Source organism: Microcebus murinus, chromosome 23, assembly GCF_040939455.1.
Source record: "Microcebus murinus isolate Inina chromosome 23, M.murinus_Inina_mat1.0, whole genome shotgun sequence".
Lineage (NCBI taxonomy): Eukaryota > Metazoa > Chordata > Mammalia > Primates > Cheirogaleidae > Microcebus > Microcebus murinus.
The window spans coordinates 34,749,727-34,762,242 of NC_134126.1; the positions used below are offsets into that span (position 1 = coordinate 34,749,727).

Below are 12,516 nucleotides of genomic sequence, written 5' to 3' on the forward strand. Positions count from 1 at the left end.
ATCTTTAAAACTGGAGCATTTTTTGAGGGTTGAGAAAGGGCACCAATGATAATTCACCTAAGACAGCACAAAACTGGGATTGTTCTGGCCATGGTCACCCTGTGCTTAGAGCATATCAGTAGGTGGTAATTGTAGCACTCCTGAAAGAACTTTAAGAAAATGGGAGTTCTCTATTTGGCAAAGTTACTTTTTTAAGTAGAAAATGTAAGCTAAGGTGAAGTATTATTTAATGTAATTTAGGTTGAATAAGGTAACTTTATTCTTTTACTATTCTGTTAACCAAAGCTACTTAGGCTAGCTAGTAGGCATACTTTATTCAGAGTGTTTAGTCCTTCTGGCTTCCAAAGCACTTTTATATTATTTTGTTTGATCTATTCTTCAAGTGTGTGAGGAATTTTCTCTCTTCTGTAATAAAATATGAGAGAACTAAGAAAGGTTAACTTGTCAGTGTTGCACAAAGAGAAACAGAGTCAGGAATTAAATCTCGGTACTTTAGCTATTTCTGTTTTTCCTGGAATAACCTGGGCTTTGAGCCCAGGTGTGATATGTTGATATCTTGCTGGGTTGCTATTCATCTTAGAAGTAATGTTTTATTCGACAAATATCGAGTACTGGCAGTGTGCCAAATACTATACTGGGTGTTAGGAATAGACAGTAAAATATATTAATATTTGCTGTCCTCTAAGAATTTAATTGAGCAAAAAGTAATTATGTTAATAATATAACATGAGAAGCGTATGTTGCTGGAAACAGAGAAGGGGAAACTAAGCTAGTCTCAGTGGTCAGAGAAGGCTTCCTAGAGCAAGTGACATGTAAGTTATTTAACTTGAAATGTTAAGCTGAAGTATGAATGGGAAATAACCAAGTAAAAGGTGTGGAAGGGGGAATTCAGTTCCAGAAGATAAAATAGAAAAATCCAAAAACTAGAGAGCAATAAAAAATGATTTGAGACTAGATTGGCAATAGAGGGAGTAAGACCATGGATAGATTTATTATATAAGACATAGAAAAAAGTTTAGTCTTTATCCTGCAGACTAAAAGAAGTTCTAGAGGAGTTTAAGCAGGAGAAGCCTAGAATCATTTCTAGGTTATATCAAGGCTAGGTTATATTCGGCTGAAATGATTGAAAAGCCAAAATAACAATCTTATGAAAATTTGACTCTTAACCTTATATTAACTGCTTTTAATACTAACCCTTCCAATTTGCAAAAAAATTGGAAAACTCATTGCATACTTTTTATATTTGTATATTCAATAGGCTTTGTGGAGGAGATATAAAGCCAAGAAATATTTATGTAAAGTAAAAGCTGCCTGCAAGATTCAAGCCTGGTATAGGTGTTGTAGAGCACGCAAAGAATATCTCGCTGTATTAAAAGCTGTTAAAATCATTCAAGGTCGCTTCTATACCAAACTGGAGAGAACACGGTAATGTGTCACAGTTCTTTGGAAAAGTGTGAGAGTATTTGTGTGTAGTAGCTAAGTTCTTATATACAATAAAATAACACTGCTTACTGATTTTTCTTTTAAATGTTTGTTGTGCCTATTTTACATGGTTGGATTTGTTAGTATTTTCTCTGTTAGGGAAACAAAATACATCTTTTGGACTGTCTTGCTTTTTTCAGATTGAGTGCAGCCTTGATAATATAATTAGTGAAAAATATTTCCTTATACCTGATTAAGTCTCACAGAGATGAGGGTAAGAACAGAGGGCTGGGAAGTGAATAAATAATCTAGTTAAATCTTGGTTTCCTTATTAGTGCTTTGGCCCCTTTTATTTGGTGACTTAGCTTCTGACAAAGTTTGTTTTATTAATTTTTTTTTAACTTTATATTCTCCATATTTTTTGTCATTAAATTGCATTTCCCTAGTCCCAGTTCATTTCTTATACACACATTTTCAGAAACTGTTAATAGATCTTTTTATTTCACACTATAAGAATTTTTCTTCAATTACCAGAAATGATGAATTGTTGCATCAGCGATGTTTTTAACAATCTTCTAGGAGAGCACACTAGTGTTAGAGGACTTCCTGGATGAATTCCATGGGTAGAAGAAAGGTTTAACATAAAAACTGAACTTTTATTTATAGAGACTGGAATGATGGTTACCGGAGGCTGGTATGGGTTGTGAGGAGGGAGGGATAGAGAGGGATCAGTTAATGGGTACAAAAACACAGTTAGATAGATTAAGATCTAGTGTTAGGTAGCATGATGAGGTGACTATAGTTAGCAGTAATTTATTATATATTTCAAAATAACTAGAGGAGTGGAATTGGAAATTTCCTAACACAAAGAAATGATACAGGTTTACATATATCCCAATCCCCCTATTTGATTATTACTCATTGTATTCTTGTATCAAAATATATGCACTCCATAAATATGTACAAGTATTAACAAAAATTAAAAATAAAAAACATACTGTTGCTGCTATCAGCTATTAAGGAGCAGGATGTAATTTTCCTGTGTCAAATACTGACTATTTCTATTGACGGCCTTATTTTCTAAGAAACGTGGCAACAAAACAAGCTAATCTTCCTACTTTTTCCACATGACCAAAACAGATCAAACAGTCTATCCATTCATTCTCAAGTTTTATCTGTTACCACTATGTTGACTCCTAAAATGTAATCTCTAACACTTACATTCTTTTCTTATTTTTCTGCAATTTTGTTTACAGAATATCTCTATTCAGATATTCGGATGATGCCCGTCTTCCTTTCAAATGAATATCCCTTTCTTATTTGCTTGATCTCTCAAGTTCTCTTCCTGACCACTTCCTGTCTGCTCAAAGACTCATGGAGTACAAACTTAAATTTTATATTTTACCATTGTTTACCACCATTCCCTTTAGGTTTTGTCTAGATCTGGATAATAACACTTTCCTTTGATCTTGTTCAAAATTCTGCAACGTATTAGAATCGTAGAACTTCGTATTTCTTACCACTGGGCTATTACCAATGGTAAAATTCTGATTGCTAGAATTTAAGTATGAATTATACTTTTCCACTGTTTTTTATTCTCATTGCCTTTCTTGTATTTTATTCTCCTCTAGTATAATATTTGAAAGGGGAGGCAATAAATATTTACTGAATAAATTAATTTTACATTACTTTCCTATAACTACTTTAGGTTTTTGAATCTGAGAACATCAACAATTATCATTCAGAGAAAATGGAGAGCTACACTTTCTGCAAGAATAGCTCGTGAGCACTTCTTAATGATAAAAGTAGGTATAAAAAATTCCTTTGCTTAAGAACTACATTAGGAAACAGAAAACAAACAAATAATGTCTTTAAGACCTCGCTATGCATTTATTTTACATACACCTATTATAGTCAACTAAAAATTCACCCATAAACCTACAATTTGCTAGTATTTTTGTGGTTGTATCTGTACAGGCATACCTTGTTTTATTGCACTTCACTTTATTGTGCTTTGCAGATAATTGTGTTTTTTACAAATTGAAAGTTTGTGGCAACCCTGTGTTGAGCAAGTCTGGTTGGTGCCAGTTTTTTCCAACAGCATGTGCTCACTTCATGTCTCTAAGTCACGTTTTGGTAATTCTCACAGGATGCAATGGAATGGAGTAATCAGAGGTGTGTTGTTGGTGTGCTGTGTGTCTTGAAGCTATAGACAGCTTCCCTCATAGCTGTTTATAATGATCTTGGTTTTTTTTGTTTGTTTTTTTTTTTTTTTTGAGACAGAGTGTCGCTTTATTGCCCAGGCTAGAGTGAGTGCCATGGCATCAGCCTAGCTCACAGCAACCTCAATCTCCTGGGCTCAAGCAATCCTTCTGCCTCAGCCTCCTGAGTAGCTGGGACTACAGGCATGCACCACCATGCCCAGCTAATTTTTTCTATATATATTAGTTGGACAATTAATTTCTTTCTATTTATAGTAAAGACGGGGTCTCACTCTTGCTCAGGCTGGTTTCGAACTCCTGACCTCAAGCAATCCGCCCACCTCAGCCTCCCAGAGTGCTAGGATTACAGGCATGAGCCCCTGCGCCCAGCCTATAATGATCTTTGTGTCCTCCACATTATAGCTACCATTTTTGTTAAATAAATTTGCTCTGTAATGTTGGTCTTTTTCCCACTCACAATGGTAAAAATCAAGAGGATGGGAGGGAACAAGCAACAGGTATCTATTGATCCTGGGTTATACCTTCATTTTTGGCTGTAGACCTTATGATTTTAGAAATAATACTTTATCACCTTTCACATACACGAAACATGACATTCTTAAACCATAAATGTAAAGAAAATCATAATTATATGATCTCATTTTACATTGAGAAACTCAACCTCTAGTGGGTTGAAAATCTTTTTATTTCTATCTATTAATATTACTTGTAATTTTTTCCTTATAGAGACATCAAGCTGCTTGTTTGATCCAAGCACATTTTAGAGGATATAAAGGAAGGCAGATCTTTCTTCAGCAGAAATCTGCTGCTTTGATCATACAAAGATACGTACAAGCTAGGGAAGCTGGAAAGTGTGAAAGGATAAAATATGTTGAATTAAAAAAATCTACAGTTATTCTACAAGCACTGGTGTGTGGTTGGTTAGTAAGAAAAAGTATTTTTAAGTAGAATATCTCATTCTTACAAAATGAAAGTATTGATGTTAAATAGTGTTAAGAAATTTTGGAGAATAATTTCAGAACTAACATGACCATTAACTTGATTTCATCCAGTTGCTGGAGAGCCATATAACAAGAGCACTGGTTGTCACAGATTTTTGTTCTTCGATCTTACCGTTTCCCACAAATGCTCACTGTCACACATGCAAAATAAAATCTCTATTATGTAATAAGCCTTAACAAAGGAACTGGAAAAAGTATGAGGGAAAAGCTCCATATGTGAATTAGGCCAGTTGTTCTTCAAGTAGCTTTTTGCTGCCAATAAGCAACTTTTGAAATGTTGCAACTCTTGTTCCTATGATAACTTCCACAGAGTCTTCAGCAGGACAGAATCCTTTTTGGGGAGCTCATGATATTTGGGTTTCTAATGTGTGAAGTACCAGAATAGACAAAATAATTAGATTTGAAATGTTAAATGAGAAATCTTTTGTTCATTAAATATAAATTAGAAGCCCAAAGGCCACTCTAGAAAGCTTATGCTACAAGAGTCATGTGTGGGACCTGCACTACACTATCTAGTACTGGAGAGATTAATTCCTATAATTTTGTCTGATTTGATATTACCATCTCCAACAGTTCCACTTGGAATACTGTAACCTTTTTTGAGTTTAATATTTATACCCTTCTCCAATTATAAGTACACTACAAAACCTCAACTAGCTGTTATTGGGTAGTCCAATTAAATGCTATTATGATTTAGTAAAGTACTCAACATATAATTTTGCTTTTTATACCCCGAGTCATGAGTTACACTATTGGAAATATGTAGTAAGAGATTATAATCTCTTTGAATTACAATATAAATGTAATAATTAAAAGTTAATTTCTGGCCGGGCGCGGTGGCTCACGCCTGTAATCCTAGCTCTTGGGAGGCCGAGGCGGGCAGATTGCTCAAGGTCAGGAGTTCAAAACCAGCCTGAGCAAGAGCGAGACCCCGTCTCTACTATAAATAGAAAGAAATTAATTGGCCAACTGATATATATATATATATATATATAAAAAAAAAAAATTAGCCGGGCATGGTGGCGCATGCCTGTAGTCCCAGCTACTCGGGAGGCTGAGGCAGAAGGATCGCTCGAGCCCAGGAGTTTGAGGTTGCTGTGAGCTAGGCTGACGCCACGGCACTCACTCTAGCCTGGACAACAAAGCGAGACTCTGTCTCAAAAAAAAAAAAAAAAAAGTTAATTTCTGTTTGCTAGTTTATATATTTTAATGTTGAGGTTCTATAAAAACATTGATTATTTTAGGAGTCAGATACTTAATTATTAATACTCTTTGTTTTTTCCCCTTTAGATTTTAGAACAGAAAGCCAAAATTCGGCTTCTCCACTTCACTGCAGCTGGATATTACCACCTGTCTGCTCTTAGAATCCAAAGAGCATATAGACGCCACATGGCTATGAAGAACGCCAGCAAGCAGGTGCATGCAGCCATCTGTATTCAGGTTAGCTTCTCCTTTGCGGTAAAATTATATGATAGTATTTTCTGTTAGAAATTTTTGATATATAATAAACAATTTCCAAATGCCTTAAGCCAAGCTCGTATAATACTTAGCCTTTCACTGTATAGCTTTTAGAATGATTTGAGGATAGAAATAGATGGATGTTTTATGGCACAGAAATAAAGTTGTGAATTATTCTCTGATATAATTGTCCTCATTCATACTCCTCCCAGCACAGGGTACCTGTTTCTCTCCATCTTTGCCAACATAGACCATCAAAAAACTTTCTGATTTTCACCATTCTAATGAAAAGGAAATGCTATCTCATTTTAGTTTTAGATTTACTTGATTGCTAGCAATTCTAAAATTTTTTTCATGTGTGTTATTTAAGTACTTATCTGTGTATTCTGTGCTTTTTTTATGTTCTTCATGCATTTTGCCCATTCTGTTGGATGTTCTTTATTATGATTTATAGAAATTCTTTATATATTCTGGAGAAGAATCCTACTTGTATACATTAACATAGAGTTACATATAAACTATTTAGTGAAAAAACAAATTGCAGAATGATGCGTACAGTTTGACAGAATTTATATAGATTGTAAAATGAAGGTAGGCTTGTACAGGGTTAAACATACGTGCACACACGTGTGCACATGAGTCGAAAGATATTTCAATATGTTCTGTTTTTTTCATGTATGTAAATAAATGTGTATATGTATGTATTTATTTTTTTAAAAACCTGAAGTAAAAATGGAAAAAAAAAACTTTGTTTTAAGCAGAGATGGTTTCGAGCAAGATTACAACAAAAGAGGCTTATTCAGAAATATCATGGCATCATAAAAACTGAATATGAAGTTCAAGAACATCTGAGCCAGCAAAATAGGGCTGCATCGGTGATACAGAAAGCAGTTCGCCAGTTCCTCCTTCATAAAAAACAGGAAAGATTTACTAGTGCAATCACTAAAATTCAGGTAACTGAAACTTGCATGGTTTTAGTTCAAAACTTTAGTTTTATCATCTATATGATATCTGATACATTAAAAACATAGTCACACACATTTTAAAAAGCTAAGAGATTAGCCAGTAGAATAACTCAAACACTATGCTACCATAATTTCATTGCTGAGCTCTTTCTTTTTAAATTCCCTCGACGAGGAGGTTTATGATCAAGAAATGAAAATATATTTTAACATTTTGAATAGATTTAGATGTTCTTTAGTCAACAAATGATGCCTAGTTTACATATAGGAATATGATATGTATTTCTTCATAAAATTGATTTTGCTATTTAGAATCTGAATTGAGATTTTAATTGAAATGTATCTGATCATATCATAAATTTACTGAAAATATTTACATTGTAGAAATAGATATAAGTTCAAAACATTATTGACTAATCTTAAAATTACTCTGTTTTATCTCTTTAAGGCATTATGGAGAGGCTATTCTTGGCGGAAGAAAAATGATTGTACAAAAATTAAAGCTATACGACTAAGTCTTCAAGTTGTTAATAGGGAGGTTCGGGAAGAAAACAAACTCTACAAAAGAACTGCTCTTGCACTTCATTATCTTTTGACGTATAAGCACTTTTCTGCCATTCTTGAGGCTTTAAAGCATTTAGGTTAGTTTTTTTAAACAATTTTTTGTTTAAAATTAGGAATGTATTTTTACCTTTTGAATGTTTAAAAATATTTTAGTAGTACATTATAAGCTAAGACTTCATTTTTTTGCTATAAATTTACTTGTGTTTTTCCCTCCTTTCAGAGGTAGTCACTAGATTGTCTCCACTTTGCTGTGAGAACATGGCCCAGAGTGCTGCGATTTCTAAAATATTTGTTTTGATCCGAAGTTGTAATCGCAGTGTTCCCTGCATGGAAGTCATCAGATACTCTGTGCAAGTCTTGCTTAATGTAGCTAAGGTAGTTTTCCATTTTAATAATGAAATGTCCATTGATCAACAAATATGATCCTGCATATTGAGTTTATGCTTGTTTATCACTAGAACTTAACTCTCTAAGTTAAGACCACTTATATCCAAGAGTCTTGGGGGAAAGATGTTTAATCTATTAACATAACTATGGATAAAAACACTAAATTTTTATGATTTTATTTCCTTTGCCTTTATAATAGTAATAACAATGATGACTATTATTTATTAAGTACTTAGTATATGCTAGTATTTTTCACACATTGTTTAATCCTTACAGTAAATCCTCTAAACCAGTTCATATTATTCCCATTTTATAGACAAGGAATAATAATAATGACAGAAATTAAGCTCCTCTCCCAAGAACCTGAGTGTGATAAGTGGTATAGCTGAATTTGGATCCATTTCTGTCTGCCTCTAGAGCTGGTGTTGCTGTCTACTGCATAGCATCAAAACATTATTACCTCATTATAATCACGTCTAGCAAAACATGATAAAGAAAAATGCTGCTAAAGCTTGGTTACCCTGTAACTATTACTATGTATCAGAATTTAAGTCTTTTGGCCTGGTAGCTGATATCTGTATCAAACTATATTGCATACCATCAAAGGTATTAAGATAAAAGATTTATCTTCCCTAACCAACCCCTCAATTACAGCTTTACCCGATTTTCATATTGAGAGGTAGTGGTGAATAACATAGACTGAAGCCAAACCACCTGGGTATGAATCCCAGCTCTGCAGCTATTATAGGTTACTTAGCGTCTCTGGGCTTTACTTTCCTGAACATACAGTACCCACCTCAAACTGTTATTGTGAGGATTAAATGAGTTAGTCTACATAAAGTGCTTCATACATACACATGCCATTTCCATGTTAACTATTACTGTTTTGTTGTAATTTTTATCTTAGTATCATTTGTCACCATGTAAATTTCAGTATGAATCGAATAATATAGTTAGATAAATGAAGCATGAAAAACATATCCTAGATTTATTAGTATCAAATTTATTTTGTTGTATGGTATTTTAAAGCAGGCTCACCTTCCTTGCAGGGGCATGTCATAGGGTAACTAATTAGATCTTGCCTTTATCATTATCTTACCCTACAATTAACTATCACTGATAAGTCATTTTTTTACTGAGACATTCTTATTAAAATTATCTTTTCTTTAAAAGCTTGCCTTTTTTGTCCTCAATTTTGTGTTCATTTTCTGGGATTTTAGATTTGATTCATTTTCTGTGGAACTTTTACAAGTAGGTAGAAAAGAAAAAGATTAAAATGCAAATATACATAAAACTTTTAATTTTATTCTGTTCTCTTTAAGTATGAAAAAACTACTTCGGCAGTTTATGAGGTAGGAAACTGTATAGACACACTCCTGGAGCTCTTGCAAACATACCGGGAGAAGTCTGGTGACAGAGTGACAGACAAAGGCGGCAGCATTTTCACAAAAACTTGTTGTCTGCTGGCCATCTTATTGAAACCGACAAGTCGAGCCTCTGTAAGTATTAATCAGTTACCTTTCTTTAAGGTTATTTTTCTATGTTCTTAAGTCTCTCTGACTTTTATACTTTTCCTTTAGTGTAATTATCACTCTAAAATAGTTTTGTATGTGTTAAAACCTGCTTTTCGCACTGATAAAATGAATTCAGGATATATATGTGAGTTGCTTCTTTCTGACATATTAAAGAAACTGAATTCTGAAAATTGAATTTATTATGGCCCTATAAGTAATTATTTCCCATTTACTAGAGAGAATAACAAATTATCCTAGCAAGACAGAAAACCAGATATGTAAAACTTCTTATCCTCCTGTTTGTAACCACAAATATATTTCGAGCTTTTCTATAGTGAGACCTCTGAATTACTCCTTCTCGGTGACCTCTGAATTACTCCTTCTCGGTGTCAGAATCAACACAGGGGAAACCACAGGCTATGAGTGGATTACGACCATTAGCCTGACAACAGTGGAAACCACTGAAGGGTTTTAAGCAAGGGGATGATATTTTTCAATTTAAAGTTTAGCATCACTCTGGCTGCTGATTTGAAAATGAATTTGGGAGAGCATGCATGGGTATAGGGAGACCATTAATGAAGGAGGCAAGTGTAGTAGATACATATTTAGGCAAGAGATTGTGCTTGACCTAGAGTTGTGTGGATGACTTGGAAACTTTGAAGAGGTAGCATTTACAAGACTTGGTAACTGGATATGATAGGTGTATTCACTATAATAGTTCCTTTTTGTATTCAGTGTGGAGTAGTGTACAACTTTTGAATATTTTCTTTATTATTGCCTTGCAAATTAGTTCATTACTTAATTAGTCTACCTGCTGAACTTGGAGAGCTTTGTTCTTAATTATTAAAAGCTCAAAAGTTTATTACAGAGTATTATGATTGATTTTTGCTGGTTTAGAAGAGATAAAAATTTAATTCTTACTAGTTTTTAATAACTATACTTTTATTTTTTAGGATGTACGAAGTAGGTCCAAAGTTGTTGACCGTATTTATAGTCTCTACAAACTTACAGCCCGTAAACATAAAATGGATAATGAAAGAATGCTTTATAAACAAAAGAAGAATTCTTCTGTAAGCATTCCCTTTTTTCCAGAAACACCTGTGAGGACCAGAATAGTTTCAAGGTAAGCAGATAAATGCACTTTATAATTATGTGTCACCATTCATTGATTTAACAAATATTTATTGAGCACTTACCATAAGCACAATATTATGCTTGACAATGTAGAAACAAAATATGAACAAGAAAATATTTGGTATATGTAAAGGATACAATCTCAGTTAATAATGTACTGTAGCTTTGGGTATTTAACAGTTATTTAACAAATCCTTATATTAAATAGTTAAGAATTTAAGGCTAAGAAATTTGTCATAAGTTCTATCTTTTTTTACCTCTTGCATGAAGGACAAGCTACACTATTTAAGAGCTGCTAAAAGTCCTAGGTCAACATGCCAACCTCCAATCCTCCCATAATCACTCTGATTCTTGAAATTTCTCCTGGAGAACTTCTTTTTGAGACCTTGTATTAATTTCCGAGGGTGGTTGTAACAAATTGCCACAAACCTTGGTGGCTTTTTAAACAACAGAAGCTTATTGTCTTGTATTTCTGAAAGCCAGAAGTCTAAAATCAAGGTGTTCATTGTCAGGGCCATATACTCCCTCTGGAGGCCCTAGGGTACAGTCCTGCCTTGACTCTCCCAGCTTCTGTTGGGTGTAAGTGTTCTTGGCTTGGGCTGTGTAAGTCCAATGTCTGCCTCTATTCATGTGGCCTTCTCCTCCTCCTCCCTCTGTTTCTTACAAGCACATTCATCATTGGATTTAGGGCCATCCCAAATAATCCAGGATAATCTCTTGGGATCTTTTACTTGAGAATATGGGCAAAACCCCTCTTTTTCAAATAAGATAACAGCCTCAGGTTCTGGGGATTAGGTTGTGGATATGTCTTTTCACTGGGCAGCATACAGTTCAGGAAAATGACAACAAGTAAACAAATAAGTGGATGAGTAATAAAGATTGTGACACCTGCTAAGAGTGACTTGACATTCCTGCTGAAGGAGGGCGACTAGGAAATGGTCTGTGGCTGGTAGTGTTTAAGCTGAGTACTGAAAGATGAGAAGTAAAAGCAGGAGTCGAGGAGAGGTAGTAGGATAGAGCAGGGAGGGGGTTTGAATCCTGGGTTTTATTTTAGATAAGCCTGAGAAACCTGTGACATAAGAGGAAAATATAGATAAGCCATTGAAAAAATGAGAATCATTGGGTTCTGGGCAGAAGAACCAGGCTAGAGAGATAAACTGGAATATCATTAGTTTCAGGATATAGTATAAACAGCACTTAAGGCCAGGAGATGAATGTGATCACGTGAAAGAAAGAGAATATATAGGAAAGAAAGTCCCAGACTGAACCCCAAAGTAACCCTGATTATTCCAGAAGTCAGAGAAAGAAAGAGCTAGCCAAGAGCTCTGAGATGGAATTGCTAACCAGACAGAAAACATTCCAAGGAGGGTGTTGTGCTGTCAACTGTGTAAAATGCTGCTGAGAGGTCAAGTTAGTTGATGATGAAAAATGTCCATTGGATTTGGCAAGATAGAGATCATCGGTGGCGACATGTGCCAGATGAGGAATGAAAACAAATGGAACACACCAATTTATAGATATTCGGATTTTTAACAAGGAAAAATAAGATGAAAATGCATATGGTTGGGATTTATGTGAAAAGATGCACAAACTCCCCTCTGATGAATACTATTTTCTCAATGAACTATAGATTATAAACTCAACAGCTCAAACAGCTCAGAGGGCATGGAGAGGGCATTTGAAAAGAGGAAAGGAATAAAATAGTCATCTTGGAGGGAAAGGGAGCATACTAGGCAATTTCAAATCCCCATTTTAGATTTATATTGTTGGCCTAAAATAAAATAATAGCCTGGTTATGTACATTTTTAGCAATATTCAGCTGTACAAGAATGGAGAAGGCAAATACTTCAAT

At 34.4% G+C, this 12,516-nt stretch overlaps 1 protein-coding gene across 1 annotated transcript in view; it reads left to right on the top strand.

Annotated features, from left to right (window-relative positions):
* The window catches only part of ASPM (assembly factor for spindle microtubules), a 48,878-nt gene that overhangs the window by 35,339 nt on the left and 1,023 nt on the right, over positions 1 to 12,516 (top strand). The window contains exons 19-26 of the mRNA XM_012744377.3: positions 1,259 to 1,425; positions 3,131 to 3,227; positions 5,936 to 6,085; positions 6,865 to 7,056; positions 7,514 to 7,706; positions 7,850 to 8,004; positions 9,339 to 9,515; positions 10,484 to 10,653. Of these exons, the coding sequence (XP_012599831.2) occupies positions 1,259 to 1,425; positions 3,131 to 3,227; positions 5,936 to 6,085; positions 6,865 to 7,056; positions 7,514 to 7,706; positions 7,850 to 8,004; positions 9,339 to 9,515; positions 10,484 to 10,653 (1,301 nt within the window). The remainder of the gene's footprint in view (positions 1 to 1,258; positions 1,426 to 3,130; positions 3,228 to 5,935; positions 6,086 to 6,864; positions 7,057 to 7,513; positions 7,707 to 7,849; positions 8,005 to 9,338; positions 9,516 to 10,483; positions 10,654 to 12,516) is intronic.